This window comes from Akebia trifoliata, chromosome 13 (genome assembly GCF_017979445.1).
Source record: "Akebia trifoliata isolate Shusen 1 chromosome 13, ASM1797944v1, whole genome shotgun sequence".
In the NCBI taxonomy this organism is placed as follows: Eukaryota; Viridiplantae; Streptophyta; class Magnoliopsida; order Ranunculales; family Lardizabalaceae; genus Akebia; species Akebia trifoliata.
This window is the reverse complement of record NC_141387.1, coordinates 10,207,426-10,227,380: the sequence shown is the minus strand read 5'-3', so window position 1 is coordinate 10,227,380 and position 19,955 is coordinate 10,207,426. Positions and strand designations below refer to the sequence as shown.

At 33.0% G+C, this 19,955-nt stretch overlaps 1 protein-coding gene across 1 annotated transcript; it reads left to right on the top strand.

Moving 5' to 3' along the window:
* Window positions 1–13,092: 13,092 nt before the first annotated feature.
* RLP51 (receptor like protein 51) lies at window positions 13,093–15,027 on the top strand. The gene has a single exon (XM_086421802.1). The coding sequence runs from the start codon at window positions 13,190–13,192 to the stop codon at window positions 14,648–14,650; it is 1,461 nt and encodes a 486-aa protein (XP_086277928.1). The 5' UTR covers window positions 13,093–13,189; the 3' UTR covers window positions 14,651–15,027.
* The last annotated feature ends 4,928 nt before the right edge of the window (window positions 15,028–19,955 follow it).

The following is a 19,955-nucleotide window of genomic DNA, read 5'->3' as shown; positions in this document are numbered from 1 at the left end:
GGTCGATCTTTCCATGTATTTTAGTTGAAAAAACTTGAAAAGCTCAAACGGATGGATTTTACTAGTGTCGAGCTCACGAATTTTTATTGTCGAGTTCGACAATTTTTAAAAATTATTGAGTTCAACAATATAAAATGTCACACTCTACAATAAAATGTGGTGAGCCCAACAATAAATGAAAAACAGTGAGCTTGATAATAAAAATGTTGACTTCGTCAATAAATAAAAAGTGGTGTGCCCAACAATAACGAAGGATCATTAAGAAATAAAAAAAATCACTAAATGGACTATCAAACTACCTCCCAAAATTCAAGGACCATTTAAAAAAGAGTAGTGATAAAATGATGGGCTAATTGGTACTCAGTCTGTACGTGATTAACGTGACAACTGCACAGAACCATAAATTTTTTTCTTAGGGATACATAAGGAAAAAGATCTACGATTGTGTGCCCTTACCACGCCAATCACGTACAATTTAGCGCATCATTTTATCATTACTTAAAAAAAGATTAATGATAAATCAACATTGCGAAACATACGCGGTCTCTACTCAGTAAGGGCACAAAGTCATTGAACTTTTTCCTTGTGTATCTCGAAGAAAAAGATCTATGGTCTGGTGCCCTTGCCATGTCAGTCGCGTATAGACCACTTATGTCTTCCAGCATCGATTTATCATAACTTTAAAAACATGACTAATGATTTTCTGACTCGAAAATTTTCACTCGGTTGATGTGGTAAGTGCATAGAATCGTAGATTCTTTTCCTTGTGTATCCCAAAGAAAAAGATTTATGGTTCTGAGCCCTTACCATGTAGATAGAGTGAAAAACTTTGAGTTAGAAAATCACGACTCAAAAAAAAAAAAAAAAAGATATCCCTACATAAATGTCTTTTAAGTAAGTAATTTTCCTAATTTAAAATAGAGTCGTGATAATCTGACTATCTTATGTGACACACTTAATCAACTCTTCTAATGTGACAAGTTCGAAAATCATAAATTTATATGCCTCGGGATACACATTTTAAAAATGAGAAATGAAATGTCGTATCCCAAGAACTTGTCACATCAGGAGAGGGGATTGAGTGTGTGTGTCACATGGGTGTAGATTATCACGTTTCGACCGAAACGCTTTAGTGTTACAATAAGGTCCCGTTGGAACTTGATGACTACGTTACTCCACGTCGCCAAATATAGCTTAAAAAAAAGAAGCCAAGATCGAGCTGGAAACCAGCATTTTCCAGCTCAAAAGGGGCTGTAAAAGTACCAAAATAGTCTTGTTTGTCAAGTCATGTTCTTATAATATTATCGACAGTTATTTTTGACAAATTTTATTGCAACACCAATTTTTTACTTTGAGCAACCTAATTTCTGTGATATTGAATTTATTTGATTGTTAAAAAATAATGGGGTAGGTCAAGTGGTTGTTTGGGGGGGGGGGGGGGGGGGGGGGGGGGGGGGGATTTTTTAGAACGTTGTGATGTCTCAAGCACTTTTGGGGAAAAATTAGAGGTAATCTTACAAGATTTTCTAGCAAAACTCATGAATGAATCAAAAATATAAATTTATATTTGTATTTATAGATTAACTTGAGTTTACTTCTTAAAATGTAATTAATATTCTCCTTATAGTTTTACTATTTTAGTTTAATAGGGCCCCCTTCGACACCTATTAAAGGTGCAATATGTGTCATTATCAAATGTACGATTGGTGTTGTTATCATGTTATTGCGTATAGGTGGAGAAAACTTTTTGTATCTTGGTAGTTGTAGCCATTAAAATGGTAGAATGATTTCTACATCATTCATAAATTACACGAAAGTCACTAGAACAGTAGAAGTCATAGATATGCGATTAAGTTGGAATAAGTTGCGTTGGTCTTCGGTAAGGCACAAAGTGAGTCAAATTTTGACCCTCGGAGTAGACCCGAATAGAAAATGGGTTGATGTCCTTTGACCCGAGTCAGATCTGGATTAGATATAGATCAAACCCTATATCCGCCTAGATCTGAATGATATATTACTTTGAAAATTATATTTTTATGTTTTTCAAAATATTTTTTTTTCTACTTGTAATGACTTAAAATTTTAACTCATGTCTCGAGAAAAAAAAATTAAAATATAGAATTATAAGATTTTTGACAAAGTGAGATTTATATATTTTGATTTACAAATTTTTGAGAAAATCTAAGATTGTCAATATATTTAAAAAAGTAAAAAAATATATATATACTTTAACCTGTAAGCAAACATAAATTAGAGGTTAGATTAAAAAATTGTCAAATCCTTGAATTTCGTGTCAAGTTTGTACCAAAGAAAGAATGATTGTTGAAGTTAGAATTTGATAAATCCAATTACACCATTAGATCCATTGTGAAAAGTTATTAAGAATAGAGTATAAATATGTGAAATTTTGAGTTTCGAGTGTCAAGTTATCACTAAAATAAAATAAATGCGAAATGGGACACTATAAAGACCAAAACATAAGAAATTTCAGATTTCTTACATTATATTCTCTTCTCTTCTAAAAATAAGTCCTAGAGAAAATTCTAGCCTCCTCTTCGCATTCTACCTTGGTGGTTATCATCTACGTAGAGTTTTCATGGGGTTTTAGTGTAGGAGAAGGAATCAGTCGACTCATCAAAAGTTCTAAGGGGAAGTAGAGATTTTGACCACATTATAGCATGAAATTTTAACTCAACTTGATCTAGAGAACTCTTGGTAGCCTTCATAGCTTGAATCTAAGATAGGCAACTTTCAGATCTTCCTAATAATCATAATTTTTTTATGCATCTTAGTTGTTGATTTCAAGAATCTAATATTTTGTTATAAATTAGGGAAAAATTACATCTTTGCAAAGTTCGTGTTTAGTATTAGTTGTTTTTATCACAGAATCACCCAAACTTTCCAAAAAGCAATTTTCAAAACATAAATCCATTAAAAAAAATAACAACTTCAAAATGACTACGAATGCCCTATCAACTGATCAAGAATCTGGGTCGACTGACTTGTCGCTCCATGAAGAAGTATAAAATGTGCACTTCTTGGTTTGATCAATCGATAAGTTCTCGGTCTCTCCATAAAGAAGTTGGGTCAATCGACCTGCCGCCCATGAAGAAGTGAAAAATATCCATTTTTTTTTGTCCAATTGACCAATAAGAAATCAATCGCTCCATGAAGAGGTTGGGTCGACCGACCCATCACCCTATGAAAGAGTGAAAAATGAGCACCTCTCATGTTCGGTTGACCATACCTATGCCGGTCACCTGAACCTGTGTGAATCACCTTGGAAGTTTATTTTTGATTATTTTTCTTCAAAAGATTTTATAAAATGATTTTTGAATATTTAAATTTTTTTGAAAGCTTTACTTTTATCTATTTCAAAAAGTGTACAAGCTTTAGTTGAATTTGAGAAAGAAAACGATTTGAATGTTGAAGTTTCCAAGAATCGCATTGAAGATGTGATGTATTATATTTTATTAATGAGAGTATATACTCTCTTTAGGAGCGTTTGTTGACGAGTGAATATCTAGGTTTAACAATTTCTTTCTGTTATCGCGAAGCAATGTTATATGCTTATTTATTTCTTATTATTGTGTGGCAATGTTGCATGTTTATTTATTTTTTTTTGTATGAGACACGAGAATGAGATTGTTAATTCTATTTGTCATATTGGACGGTTGCATAATAGGAAACTGGATATCCATTCCACACACTTTTATGTTAATTGCCATTTTGTTTACATAAAAAAGTATATATATATATATATATATATATATATGTTGGGTTATGTTAAAGAGTCTATAAATGCTTGAAGGGATACTTTCTCACATCGTTTTAAGAGTAACATACTGGAATGGTAAATTCCTATATAGTATGGGATGCATAAGAAAGTAACATCACAATTGAGATTCGTGATATTTTAGTCTATCTTTACCAGTGAACTATGTAATGTAAATGTAGTTGGTAGATGAGTAGAAATATATTTCAAGAATCATATGTTAGCTTGATAGGCTTAGATAAAGATGACTAATTAATGATCATTAACAATCTAGACTTGTATAACGTATTGACATTTTGTGAAAGATATGTACTTAGGATCACAGTCAACGATCAAGTTGAACTAGATAAATGGTCACCCAAATGTGGTAATTGACCACAAAATCAAGAACTAATGATGGGGGTTCTACATCGGTGAAGTCTGGAATAATCAGATTTTAGCTAGGAAGTATTTAGTTGTGATTCTCAATGTTTTTATCAATTACACTACATCTACTTGTATTTAGATCTGTTTGATATACTAGGTTGATTTTAATTTGGATTATTTATAAATTATTTTAAGACAAACTATTTATATTTTTGGTCTATTTGTACAACTTTACACTGAAAAACTTGCATATGTTTCAAATACTTTAGAACAAATATAAATTCATATTTAAGAGACTGTTAGTTTGATATAATTGTTTACCTATGAGATAACTTTCCCGTACTCATCCTACCATTTTAGTTTGCAGATCCACTATCATTTGAGGAGTTTATTGAGAAACCTCAAGAGGAGTTTCAACCATCTGTTGGACAAATTGACGATCAAAGTTTACTCCAGGTGAGCACTAGGGTTATTCTTACTAGTCTCACTGCAGTTCAGGTTTCGGGTCTTTTGCTTTATTTTTTAATAAGAGAGTTCGATTTGTTATTAGTGAGAAGACTCTTGTATATTGGCAATATTATGTCGTTTTTTTTTATTATTATGATATTTTGAGTTTAATATTTGAGCACGCTTGTGGACTCAGATATTTTGTCGGTATGTTATCATGCTTATAATTCAATTTTATTATTATTTCGCTACTATATCATCATCTTAACCATGTGTTGTCTATTTATATTATTATCATCTATGAGGTGTGTTATTTAATACATTGGATTCTAGCATAGGATCATGGGGATTTGTGTTAGGATTTAGGGGCGTTACACTACTACTTTAAGATAATATGAATTTTTATAAAATAAAATGAATTATAATAATAACATAGAATAATATAGAAAAGAAATACAAAAAAAAATGTTTAACGTTCCAAAATTATTTGATCCGACCAAAAAGTAAAATGATTTGGATATGATTTTATTTATAAGGATTCAAATAATTATCTGGATATGGATATACTCATATCCGGTTCGAGCTTGACTAATTTTAAGCCCTTGTCTTGGGTTTGGATTTTTGTTGGTAAAATCAATAGTCCAAGTGGATCCATAAAAAATATTGGACTACACATCCAATAAGATAGTTAGGCCATGATAGATCCAAAATTCACCAAAATGGTTGCCCAATAAAGAAACTACTTGATTGTGGGCTCCATAAAAAAATAGTTAGTACCCACCAAACAATCCTAAAACCAGTAAAATTAGAATGAGAATAGTTTGACATTAATAATTAAACCCCATTGAGGTGGGACATAATTGAAAAATCACTTCCACTTTAAGTCTATTTACCAAAATCTAGGTCATTTGGGAGGGGACTAGATTATTTCATTTTAGAAGACCTAAACTCTTTAGAAAATAAAAAGATCACAAGCCATCATCTAGAAAAGAAGCAAAGATTTTCAACACAATACTTGGACTCTTGCCTCCAGAGAAGATCAACAGAACAACATCCTTCTTAGTTAATCAAGTGTGAAATTTTGAGAGAAGAAAATCCACATAAAACCTCAACAAAAGTCCAACATTACAAATTATTCTCTAGAAACACAAAATCTTTTTTACCCATGGTTTCAAATCTCAGTTTGAAGTTTCATCTCCTTTATGGATGAGACAAAGTTGTCTCAAATGAGATAAATCATTTAACTTGGTTTACAATTATATGTGTGCGTGTGCGTGTGTGTTTATATAAAAATTATTTATTTTATTTTATTGGTAAGCTTGATTTTAGTGAGTTCAATAACTCAATGCTGGAGGGAGTTGAACCCAAGTTTATGGTATCATCACCTGGAGACTTCACCAACTAAGTTACCTAGCACCTGCTTACATAAAAATAATTATAATTTTTTTATAAAGTAAGATAATATACGATGCAGTCACAAGATCTTTTTTTTTTTTTTTAATAATAAATATTTAAATCATAAAAAATAATTATATTAATTAAAAATACAAAAGCTCAGTTGACTCGATCGAGTTTTATAGACTTAGCCGAGATTTTCAAAATATTGCTTGAGTCATCTCGTTTGTTGCGTGAGATGTGGTATTGTTAAGGAATGATAATCTAAGTTGCACTGATTCAATCATGGGATAAGAATCCCATTCACTTAAAAAAATCCTTTATACCAAATCTATTGTAATGTGAAACTTTTTCTAATTATTTTTGTATAGAATATATTATTGAGGATACCACAACTGTAAAGATTCTATTAATACTTTATATAAACTCAATCCCAGTCTCACAATGTGAGAAGGGAAATCTTTCCATAGCTCTAATTCTTTGAGATTGCCTACTTCCTTCACATGGTATCAGACCAACCAAGGTTTTGAACCTATTATTTTTTTTACATCCAAAAAATTGCCCACCTTTCTCTAGTTGATAAACATGGTAGGAAAAGGCGAAACTCACAACTCAGCCAAGCCTAAAGCTAGCAAGTTCGATAATCCAAATGATCCTCTTTACCCTCATTTTTCCAATCAACCTAGGCTTGTACTCGTCACACAACCATTGAATGGAGAAAATTATAGCACTTGGAGCCGTGCTATGCTAATGGCTCTCAACATCAAGAATAAATAAGGCTTCGTTAATGGCACCATCAAACAATTACCGGAGACTTCCACCACAGAACTCCAACAATGGAGGCATTGCAACAATCTTGTAAAAGCATGGCTTTTTAATTCAATCTCACAAGATATTGGATCAAGCATAATATATAATGAAAGTGTTCATGAAATCTGACTTGATTTAAAAGATCATTTTTCACGCACTAACAGTGTTCATCTTTTTCATGTTGAAGAAGCCATACATGATTGTAAACAGGACAACATGATTGTTGGGGCTTATTACACCAAGCTTAAAGGCCTATGGGATGAACATTCTACACACTGTAGCATCCCCAAATGCACGTGTGGTGCTATGAAAGACGTTTTGCAGTTCCAATAAAATCTAAAGACCATGAAATTCCTTATAAGACTTAATGAAGTCGACGTTGGTGTTAGATGACAAATTATGCTCATGGATCCACTTCTTACCGTCAATAAAACTCATTTCCTCACCCTCCAGGATGAAAAACAACGACAAATATTGAACAGAGGCACACCACTGACTAAAGCCTCAATTTTTTATGTGAAGAATAACTCACGAAAATTTGAGAGGATTTTCACACATAAAAATTCTTATATGAGATGTGAGACATGTGACAAAATTGGGCATACCTCAGAGACATGTCGAGCACATCTCAAATGTGATTATTGTGGCTGGCAAGCTCACACCATTGATGTCTGTCGAAAGCTGCAAATGATGAACTCTACAAGCAACAAACCTGATCAACAAGAGCAGTGGAATTTTTCCTCCAAGGCCGATCATGTAGATGCCAATACACCAGCAACTTCCACACCATTCACCCTCACATTAGAACAATATCATAATCTCATGGTACTACTTACCGAGAATAAGTCCAATTCGATGGCCAACCATGTCGGTAGTGCATTTGCCATGAGTGATCTGTCATGTACAATCTTTTGTGCCTCTGTTATTGGCAAAGAAATGTGTTGGGTACTCAACACAGGAGCCACAGATCACATGGTTTACTCAGCTGACTTGTTGATCACAAAATCTCGTGTCACCAATCGAACTGTGCATCTACCCAATGGAGCCATTGCTACTGTCACACACATAGGTAGCATTTATTTTGCTAATTTCATCCTACATGATGTGCTATGTGTTCCTTCTTTTAAATTAAACTTGATTTCCATTGGCAAGCTTGTGCACAACTCCCACAACCTGGCTATATTCACTAATAGTACTTATATGCTACAAGACTAACGATAGGGAAAGATGATTGGGACTGGAACTGAGTGAAGATGACTATATTACCTTGATATTCCACAGAAAACCAAGTGCAACGTAGTCACCGCACTAGCCTCTTGTTCCCCGAGACTTTGGCATTAACGCCTTGGTTATCCATCAAATAAGACTTTTAGTTTGCTTTCTCATTCAATTACGGACATGAAATTTTGTACTATTTATGATTGTTTAATTTGTCCAATGCTAAACAAACTCGCTCTCTTTTTCCAACACGTTCTATTTGTACTAAAGCACCTTTTGAATTAATCCATCTTGACATTTCGAGAGGGTACCATGTTCCTTCAATTACAGGGGCACGATATTTTCTTACAATCGTTGATAATTATACTCGTAGCACATGGACTTATTTGATGCATTATAAATCAGATACTCATTCATATCTCACCAAATTCATCAATTTTGTTGAAACACAATTCTCCTTGAAAGTCAAAGTTCTTCGAAGTGATAATGGACCTGAATTTACAATAAGGAATTTTTATTTCGATAAAGGTATCATTCATCAAACTAGTTGTGTCTCCACTCTACAACAAAATAGAGTAACCGAAAGAAAACACCGTCACCTCCTCAATGTAGCCCTAACCTTATTAGTTCAAGCCAATCTCCCTAAGAGATTTGGGGAGACGCCATCTTGATTGTTACTTACCTCATTAACCAAACTCCCACACCTCTTCTTCAAAGGAAAACATCTTTTGAAATGCTCTTTCACAAATAGCCTGTATATGACCATCTGCGAGTATTTGGTTGCCTATGTTTTGTCTCAACACACTACCAGCGTCCCACCAAATTGATCCAAGAGCCACCGGTGTCTTTTCTTCGGTTATCCATATGCTCAAAAAGGTTACAGGGTTTATGATCTCTCAACTGATAAAATTTTTGTTTCACGAGATGTTTTTCATGAGGTTGTTTTTCCTTTTCCATTTTTCGTTGTAGACCCACCTTTAATGTCTCATCATTCATCAACATATGACGATGATAGCCCCACTCCACAATTTCCCCTTAAAACTAAAGTGTTTCCACCTGACCATCTCTCTCAAGAAAAAATTCCTCTTCATTCAAATATCGAAACTCCTTCCCAAGCCATTCCTTCACCAACACCTTCTCCACCCATTGATCTACCTACCCCAATCTTGCTTTTGGATCCACAAATTCCTTCATCACGACTGACATGCATTACGACAACACCTAATTATCTGCGTGACTATCATGTTGGTACTTCTCTTCTTTCACGAAACGTCCCAGCATGGAACTCGACCTTGGTCAAAGCTATAGGTATCACCTATCCTTTAATCAATGTTCTTTCATATGATAGATTATCTCCCAAACACCATGCCTTCACCACTTCTCTTTTAGTTGAAAAAGAACCATCTTCTTTTGCACAAGTAGTTTGTGATCCTAAATGGCACGTTGTTATGCAACAAGAACTTGCTACACTTAAAGCTAATGGCATATGGTCTCTACAATCATTACCGCTTGGGAAGAAGTCATTTGGGTGCAAATGGGTATACAAGATTAAATTCCGCCCAAATGACACAATCAAACACTATAAAGCAAGATTGGTAGCAAAATGATATAACCAAGTCGAAGGTCTAAACTACCAAGAGACTTTTGCTCCCATTGCAAAGCTTGTGACAACTCGCATTCTCCTTGTTGTGGCTTCAACTAAACGATGACATTTTCATCAACTTGATGTCAATAATGCCTTCTTGCATGGAGATCTTGACGAAGATGTTTACATGTCTTTACTTCTTGGTTTTGGACGAAAGGGGGAGACACGAGTTTGCAAGCATCACAAATCATTGTATGGCCTCAAACAAGCTTCATATCAATGGTTCATTAGATTTTCCACTACTCTCAAACAGGTTCAAGCAATTGAAGGATGACTATTTCTTATTCGTCCGATCCCAGAATGGTAAATTTACTGCTCTCCTCATTTATGTAGATGATGTCATCATACTAGGAAACAATTTGCAAGATAATAAGATACCAAATTATTCATGAAGAATCAATTAAAATTGAAGGATCTTGGACAATTAAAATATTTTCTTGGTATAGAGGTTGTACGATCTAACAAAGGCATTACTCTCTCACAACGAAAATATGCTCTCAAGATTCTTGAAGATATTGGATATCTTGGTGCAAAACCAACTTCCTTCCCCATGGCACAAAATTTATCTCTCAATAAGTTTGAGGACGACTATGTCAATGATCCATCCTCATACTGAAGGTTTGTTGGGTGGTTAATTTATTTGACTGTCACACGACCCGACTTGGCATATGCAGTCTCTGTTTTAAGCTAATTTATGGACAAGTCATGAATACCACACTTAGAAATAGTTCATCGTGTCTTGCAATATGTGAAACAAATACCAAGGCAAGGAATATTTCTTTTTTACAGAAAGTTCAATCAAACTGAATGCCTTCTGTGATGCAGATTGAGTTAGGTGTTGTGACACTCGACGATCAGTTACTGGGTATTGCATTTTTCTTGGTAGTTCATTAATTTCCTGGAAAGCCAATAAGCTAACGACAGTATCACAGTCCAGTGTAGAAGTCGAATACCGATCTATGGCTACCACCTGTTGTGAAATTATCTTGTTAAGAACAATTTTACAAGATTTAGCCATCAAACATTTACATCCTGTCAATTTATATTGTAACAACCACGCAGCGCTTCATGTTGCCTCAAACCCAGTCTACCATGAACGAACAAAGCATATAAAAATTGATTGTCACCTTATATGAGAAAAAGTTCAAGAAGGAATGATCAAGCTGACTCATGTACCCACATCAGACCAGCCAGCGGACATTTTTACAAAACCATTAAAATTTTCACAATTCTCAACTCTACTCAGCAAGTTAGAAATTATCAACATACATTCCAAACTTGCGGGGGAGTGTTAAGGAATGATACTCTAAGCTGCATTGAATCAATCATGGGATAAGAATCCTATTCACTTAAGGAAAATCCTCTCTACAATCAAATATAAGAAAATGATAATGTATGAATTTCTTCTTTCCAATCGCCGTGCTTGATTAGACTAAGAACATGATTTCAAATCTCGTCTGAGACTAAGATGACTTGCCCAAGTCATATGGGTATTGTTCAATAATGAAACGGATCTATACATGTGAAGGAGTTAGGTAATCTCAGAGAGTTAGAGCTATGGAAATATTTCTCTTATCACATTGTGAGACTAGGATTGAGTTTATATAAAGTATTAACAGAATCTTTACAGTTGTGGTATCCTCAATAATATATTCTGTACAAAAACAATTAAAGAAAGTTTCATATTAAAGTAGATTTGTTAATAAGAGAAGATCATTTTGTTGAACAAGTGTATTTTGATATTATATCACCATTTTCATAAAAATTCAATAAAATCATTCTCATCTCAATTTACGGATCTTGAGGTAAGTTTGTCAAATTTGTTGTTAGACAATTATTTTGCCATTCTTTTTCAAAAATATTCTTATACTATTAATTTTATTCACATAAATTTTATGGTTACATTTGAAAGGATCATTTTCCTAAACTACCTATTCCTACAAACTTGACACGACTTTAGTAAATTTAGTGTCTTTTTTTATACATTCCTCTTTTAAGAATTAATTTTGAAAGTTGCTATTGACACCCAAACTTTTATTTAATACACCCCAATTAAAAATAGAGAAAATAAATGAATGGTTGAGAATAAGTAAAAGTTGGGATGCCAGTAGGAGCTCTTTCTTTGTTTTTTTCCCCTAGATTTCTACATTTTGGGTTTAGGATTTTATATCAGCCTAATCCTAATTGTAAACAACTCATGGAATTGCTTGAACAATGTGGTACAAGAAATTGAGTGTAATATATGTAAAAGTTGAGGTGCCAATAGTAGTTCTCTTAATTTTTTGTTAGAAGTTTTTGAAATATCATTACTTCTCATTTGTAACTTAGTTTTGTGGTTTGTAATAAAAAAGAGAGCTTCTATTGCCACACCACCTTTTGGTAAGCACATGCAAAGATGTGTTTTAGTTCTTGGGATTTGCCCAAAATGTGCACAGCTTATATCCAAATTTTGATTGCCGTACACTGTTAATTTTAATTCTCAAAACATGCATTTTGAGTGAATGAATTCTTTGATATATCTACGAATTTGTACATATTAAAAGTGATGAACTCACAAGTTCGTAGGTTATAAAAATGATGAATGTATCTTTTTAGAATTAAAATGAACAATGTGCCGAACACAAGATTTTGTCATATTCAACTCACGACAAATAAATTTGTGTGCCATTAGTGAAAGTTGGGGTTGCAATAGAATCTCTCTAAAAAAGTATTATTAGAAAGTTTTCTAGATGTGACATGTATTATTAAATATTCTATTTAATATAAAATCTAATATTTTTTATAATATCATCTAAAATTTATTTTGAGAGATTCTATTGTTATTGCCATGTCAACTTTTGCTAATGCCACCTCAATTCATATGTAAATCACCAAAGAATTAGATCTTGGGGTGGCGTTAGTAAAGGTTGCTGTGACAATAGAAACTCTCTAATTTTAGCTTTGGAAATGAAAAAAGGAAATGCATTTTGGAATAAAAAAGGAAAAAAAAAAGATTATCCCCACCACACGACATCTATTTAATTAAAAGTTTGGTGTGTTAGAGTAAGCTACTTTAGCTATAATAACTCTAATCAATTAAAAACATGATTTTTAAACTCATGCGAGGTGGAGACTTATCGTTTGAATTAACTCGATATCAGAACTGAACGAGACCAACTCACAAAATCATTTTTTGACCAAGATTTACGAGTCACAGTTTAATTTATTGATTTATCTCACAAGACGTCTCATACGTATCAAAAAACTCGTCCGAGACGACTCAGTATCGAAGTTGAACGAGACGAAATACCAAATTTAAAAATCATGATTAAAAATAGAACTATTTTTAATTTTATAACCGTTATCAACAAAAAGCTAGTAATATTCCACAAAAAACAAGGTTATTTAAGTAACTTCAGTTCGCTTTAATCTTATTTTCTTTCTCACACTCAAATACCTACTTCCACAGTACACATCCAACACTCGTCTCTCTTCACACTCTTTAACCCAAAGATCCCTGAAAACCTCTGTCTCTCTGTCTCTGCAAATCTACAATGCAACCCAAACCCCCATTCCTGCTTATCGTACTCCCACTGCTCTTATCCTACACCCACACCATCTCCTCTCTCTCCAAACCCTCACTCCCTCCCATCTCTCCAACAAAATCACCTTCACCTTCAACGCCTTCACCTTTATCTTCCCGTTCAACACCTTCACCTTCATCTTCACCTTCAACCCCTTCAAAACCTTCACCTTCAAAACCTTCACCCTTAGCACCTTCACCTTCAAAACCTTCACCTTCAACACCTTCACCTTCAACACCTTCACCTACAAAACCTTCATCTTCTCCATCAACCCTTGATCCCAAACAACTCATAGCACTCCAATCTCTCAACATTCCCACCACCAAAGATCCCTGCACCCAACCCTCCTTCCACAATGCCACTCTCTGTGATTCCTCCAAACCCTTTCGCCATCTCGTCTCGCTTCGCCTCATCAACTGTTCCACCGACATCGAAATGTCCACCACAGCTTTGAAATCTTTATCCACATTGCAAGATCTCCAATTCATCAATTGCCCAATTTCACCCAGTAGATTCCCCCCAGAGCTCAGCTTGAATCTTCACTCTTTTACTTGCATTAACAGTCTCAAGAAATTAACTGGTGTTTGGCTCGGAAGATTTCACAATCTCACCGATCTAACGGTTTCTGGAGTACCCATTAGTGCTAGTGGCCCTTTGATCATTCTTTCCAACTTGAAGAAACTCAGGTCAGTAACAATTTCACATACTAATCTTACTGGGTATCTTCATCTTCCCAAAAAATGGAATTTGAACATTACCCATATTGATTTATCGGGTAATCGACTTAAAGGAAATGTACCCATTTCATTGACTTTGCTTGAAAATCTAGCTTTGTTGAATCTTTCTTCAAATGGGTTATCTGGTGAGATACCCAATTCGATTGGAGATCTTTTATCGCTTCGAAATGTGTCTTTTGCATCAAATTCAATGTCGGGTTCGATTCCTGATTCGATGGCGGAGATCCCTGGATTGGTTCATCTTGATTTGAGTTCAAATCAGTTTAATGGGACTATTCCTAAGTTCATTTCAGGGATGAAGAATTTGAAGTATCTTAATCTTGAGAACAATAATTTTCATGGTGTAATGCCCTTCAATGCGTCTTTTATCAAGAGATTAGTAGTTTTCAAGGTTGGTGAGAATAGTAATTTGTGTTACAATCATTCGACGATTTCGAAAAAATTGAAGCTTGGGATTGCTCCTTGTGATAAAGATGGGCTACCGGTACCACCACCACCGGATCAATCATCGGATTCTGGGTTTGATGATAGAAGTGGCGATGACGAAACTGCGGATGACAATTCCGATAATTCTACACATAAGGATGAACATCGGCATGGACCGAGTAAGGTTGTTCTTGGAGTGGCAATTGGGCTTTCATCTATAGTCTTTCTAATTGTGTTCCTAGTTCTTCTCTCCAAGTGGTGTGGATGAATGAAATTGATTTGTTTTAGATAAAAAATTACATTGAATCACAGATGGGTTTTGTGGAAATTAGTATGGAATCATTCCATCATGAAGAGTGGTTGCAAGGAAGAAAAGAAATGGTGAGAAATCATTAAAGGTGGTGTGATATTTATTGTTCTTTTTCTCATTCTACAGCTGGTGATGAGAGCTATGGTTCCCATTTTTTTCCTAGTAGTGGTTGTGGAGTGTATTATAATTGCCAAAAGAGAGGAGTGAGGAGCTTTATTATTTAATCCTGAAATGGGTTTTTTTTTTTTCTTGAACTACAAGTCTTCACTTTTTTGTAACTTTTCTTAGTTCATGGTGTTTGGGTTTAATGAATTTGCCTTTTGAGTTTGTTTTTAGGAGTTCTGTTTGTTTATCAGTCTATAATGTTTTTTGTACAGGATCGGCAAACCATGAAGTCTCATTAATATTTGTTTATATTATGGGTGTCCATCCCCTCTGCATTTGCAGTTTTTTGTTTGTTAGGTTTTATAATTTGATTTTCAAATTTAGATTTAATCTTTTTTTGATCTCCATGACTAGTGTTTTTTATTCTACTTATGTAGGGAAGAATAAAAAGTTGATTATTTAATTAGCCTAATTAGTTTTGAATAACTTTCTATTAATTGTAGACAAATGGAGTAAATTATTTTCAATTCTTCCCAAGAGGTTAGAGTATTATGGAGAGATATATTCCGCATAATTCTTTCAATTAAACCAATCCAACATACGATATCCTTCAAAGGATCGTATTATTTTTGTCTCCGTTTTTTTGGAAATATTTTTTAATCTATTTTCTCTAATTCTATTGCGCATAAAAAATGATTTTTCACAACAAAAAAAAAAAAAAAAAAAAAAAGCTTCTGAAAAATACATTTATGTGTATTAGCTGTGGATCTTGGTCAATATGTAAGAGGACCACCCTGGCATAGGGACTTTTTTCTTTCTTTCTAAATAGTTCTTAAGTTTTGGCGTGGTATCTTAATAGTCCATTTAGTAAATTTTTATTTTCTTAATAATCTTTGAACCTCATCTTCGATATAATGTTTTTGAAATACCCAAACTATCTTTTCTTTCATCTTCTTTAGATAGCTAGATTTTTCAACGGCCATTACGATGTTTCCAATGATTTTTTATTGTGAATGATGGAAGGATAATGATATACTCTTAATTTTGAAAATTTAGATATATTTTTTGATTAATTTTGACGATTTATATTTAAAAAAAATGAAGAATGAAGTTGAGATTCTATTTTTATTTATTTATGATTACGTCATAACTTTTGATTTGAATGTTCGTTTTGCAACTATGATGTATGCATTTTGTGTATTTCAAGATGATTTACCCAATGTCGAATTGAAAAAAAAAAATTGGATTACAATGTGAAGTTCACCACTTTTTATTATCAAGTTCAACATATTTATTGTAAAGTTCAACATTTTTATTGTCATGCTCACACTTTTTTTTGTTGAGTCCTCGTTAATTTTATATGACTTAAAAGTGTCAAGTTTATCAATAATTATCGTTGAACTCAAAATATTAATATTATCAAACTCGATGATATGGTTTATACAATCCCTAATTTGATGAACTCGACTTTTTTAAGCTCTGTTTAATTACTGTCGAGTTAGTCAATATTTTCATAAAAACTGTCTAACTTGACAATAAAAAGTGATGAATTTGAAACTAAAAATGTGATCCAAATTTTATTTATTTTTTTCGATTTCGATACTGGGAAGATATTTTTGAAATACCCCAAATGCATATCTAATAGTTGCAAGGCGGACACTTGAAATCAAAAGTTACAATGTAATCATCAAAAGTTTTAGAATCTCAAATTCATTTTTTATTATTTATTTTTTATAAATCTTCGAAATACATTTAAATATTCAAAATTAAGAATATATCATTCTCTATTCATCATTCATGAAAAACAAATTGTTTGAAATCCTCGCAATCATTGTTGGAAAACCTAACTATGTGAAGAACATAGAAAAATAATAGTTTGGATATTTCAAAAAAATTATTAAGAAAAGAAAGTTTACTAAATAAATTATTAAGATATCATCAAAAACTTATGAACTACTTAGAAAAAAGTCCTTTAACCCCTTTAATTAATTTTCCCTTGATACCACAATGATTCAAAACTTGACTCCACCTACTAATTACTAACCACTAGTGTCACTTGGCTATCAAAACATATGGTGACTTTTCTCTAAGCAAAACAACTCTCTAGTGGTGTTAAAAGAGCTCTGGTTAGAGATTGATCGGTCTCCTAGGACTTTGGACGTTTGTATCTAAGGATAATATTTTTTTTGTCCTTTAGGCAAATGATAGAGAAATATAGATAAAAAAGCATTTCCATATGAACTAAGATAAAACATTCGACAAGGTATGTAGAGCATGATTTTAAAACTCGGTTTCGCGTCTCGTCTCGTCCAGGCCCAATACTGAATCGTCTCAGATGAATTTTCTGATACATTTAAGACGTCTCATTCAAAAAATTAAATGTGAGGTATTAAATCTCGGTAAAAAAAAAGGGACTTCTAAGTTGGTCTCGTTCAACTCCGATACCGAGTTAACTCGGACAACCCATCTTGGTCTTGGACGAGTTATAAAATTATGACGTAGATAGCTAATTTAGTGGGTATTGAGAAATAAAATCACTTTGAATGGACACATGTGCATAATTTAGGGCATTTATGAAAGGTTGTAACTAAATACATATGCATTTGCACATATTACCGGTTTGTGTAAAATAAAGCAACAATTAATATTTTTAACCCTCCTAAAAATATGTAGAACTTTATTTAATAACAGCACAAACAATTTTTATGGGAAGTAGATTCTCAATTTTTTATATATATAAATCTCTTTACATGAAAATAATATATATATTTTTTAAATTATAAAAAGAAAACATCAATTTTTTTATGTTAATTATTAAAAAAAAAATAGTAATATTACAAAAAACGATTTAATTCGTTGGACCGTCTAGAGTTTTAGTAACTTGTTAGACTGTCTAAAAAGTTATTAAAAGGTTGGATCCTTCAGCGTTTTAAATCGTTTTTGATAATTTTTGAAATAAATATTTTTCTTTTTGTAATTAATAAGAAATTTTATCCTCTTTTGATAATTTTCATAGCGAAAAGTTTGCTCCACCACCCAAAAATAGCCAATTAATACTCTTTGGGCCCTCCTGCCCATAAACTTGTGGTCTACTCTTTTATTGCCCTACCTACCAAAATATAGCCTGATTGGTAATTTTTAATCATAGGATGTGAATAATTTTTTCTCATTCTGAAATTTGAATCATCGAATAATGTTCCATTGTCGAAAATGATCAAACCCAACAACTAGAAATCACCAAACACGCTCGTTCATTGTGTGTTCCATTGTGGACCAAACATTCATAGTGGCGTAGATTGTAAATAATGTGCAACATTTCATTTTGTCTATATGTATAAGAGTATGCAACTATAGTAAGTCCAATCTAATATTCTATTGGATCAATCATGTCTGAATTTAATAGGGATTTAGATGATAATACATTTTTGAAAAAAAAAAAAAAGTATATGAAGTGTATTATATATTTTGTTTAATATACTATAGGATTTGATCTGATCTATAAAACCAATCGATCCGATCTTAATCTTACCAGTTTGGTTCTAGATCAACCTTGATCCTATGTGGGAGCAAGCTTCAAATCCTATTGGATGTAATTTATTCCTATCTATCTTTTACACATTTTATAGAAAGAAATCTATTTTGAATTAGGGACCGAATAATTGCACACCACCAAACCACTTCTTTTAACCTACTGATTGCACTTCAATATGTAATATTTTAGGGTTTAAAGTTTATTCATCTTCTTGCAGCTTTGTATTCATTGTTCGTGATATTTACTCATGCTCTATTTTTGTCATGAATTATTTTGCTCATATTCTCTTTGGAGCCAAAGTATTTCTTGAAAAATGATTTTGAAATATGCAATTTTGTAAACTTGGTTTAGAAACAACTAAGTATTCCTTGCAAAAAATTATGAAACTAACAATAATTTCTATGGGCATAATTGAGGAAGAAAAAAAGAAGGAGAGTAATATTTTTTTAATTATTTTTAAAGTGTAATCATCCAAATAGATTGTGAATGGAAATTTTTAAATGGAGTGCAATTGCTAATGAGTGGTATGCAACTAGTCGGTTTGTTAGAATTATTTGAATCAACAATGTAAATAGATGATTCCCCTAGTACTGTAGTAATAATTACTTTATGTGTGTTCGTAAAGTAAGAATCGTTTCATATGTTCTTGATTAGTTTTCTTCTAAAGGACTTCAACTTTCACAATAAATGTCTTGTCGCAAGAGAATCTAATCATCGATCTCTTGTCAATTAATGTCAATTAACTCCGAGTAGCTTTATTGTGATGAACTATTTGTTTCATGGCTTTGATTACTTGAACAATAGATCTTAATCTACATACAAAAATACCCACATAATGGTAGTTCAGATTCCAACATTGAATAGATTGACGGATAATAATATTTGTCAATAGGTCGTGAGTTCTATACCCAATATGAGCATTAATACCTCAAGGGCCACCCGCGAGGGTGCACCCTCACTTACCTGGTGCATGGACGTGTGGGTGTTGCACATGCCCCGAGATTAGTTCTTGAGACTAGGCAACGCCCAGATACAGGTTTGGCCTCCTGTATAAGGGATACCTAGTTATCAAAAGAAATATTTGTCCATCTCTAATAAAAATTACATTAATAACAATATAAGTCAAAATGTCTCTAGATTGAATCTCAACTATTGGTAAAGTGTTGGACCTAGGTCGGATCTAAGTATATCTATTCAGATCCAAAAAATTTATCTGGATCTGGATCCATATTTGATCAGACTTGGATCTTTCTAGATAAAATCATATCTAAATCATTTCACTTCATTCAATTTGGATTTGGATCTAACCTAATCAAATTGGATAATTTCAAAACCTTTCAATATATATATATATGGGAAATGTCCAGCAACAAACATTTTGGCAAAACATTTTTCAAAACATGGGTTAGAGGTTTTGGAATGGGCTGATTTTTGGTGAGGATGATCTCTACGGTGAGGAGATCATCATCACCAAAAATCAGCCCATTCCAAAACTTCTAACCCCATCAAAAATGATTTACAAAAAATGAACGGTCCACGATTTTTTAACTTGTAAACTGGGGTTAGAAGTTTTGGAATGGGCTGATTTTTGGTGAGGATTATCTCCTCACCGTAGAGATCATCCTC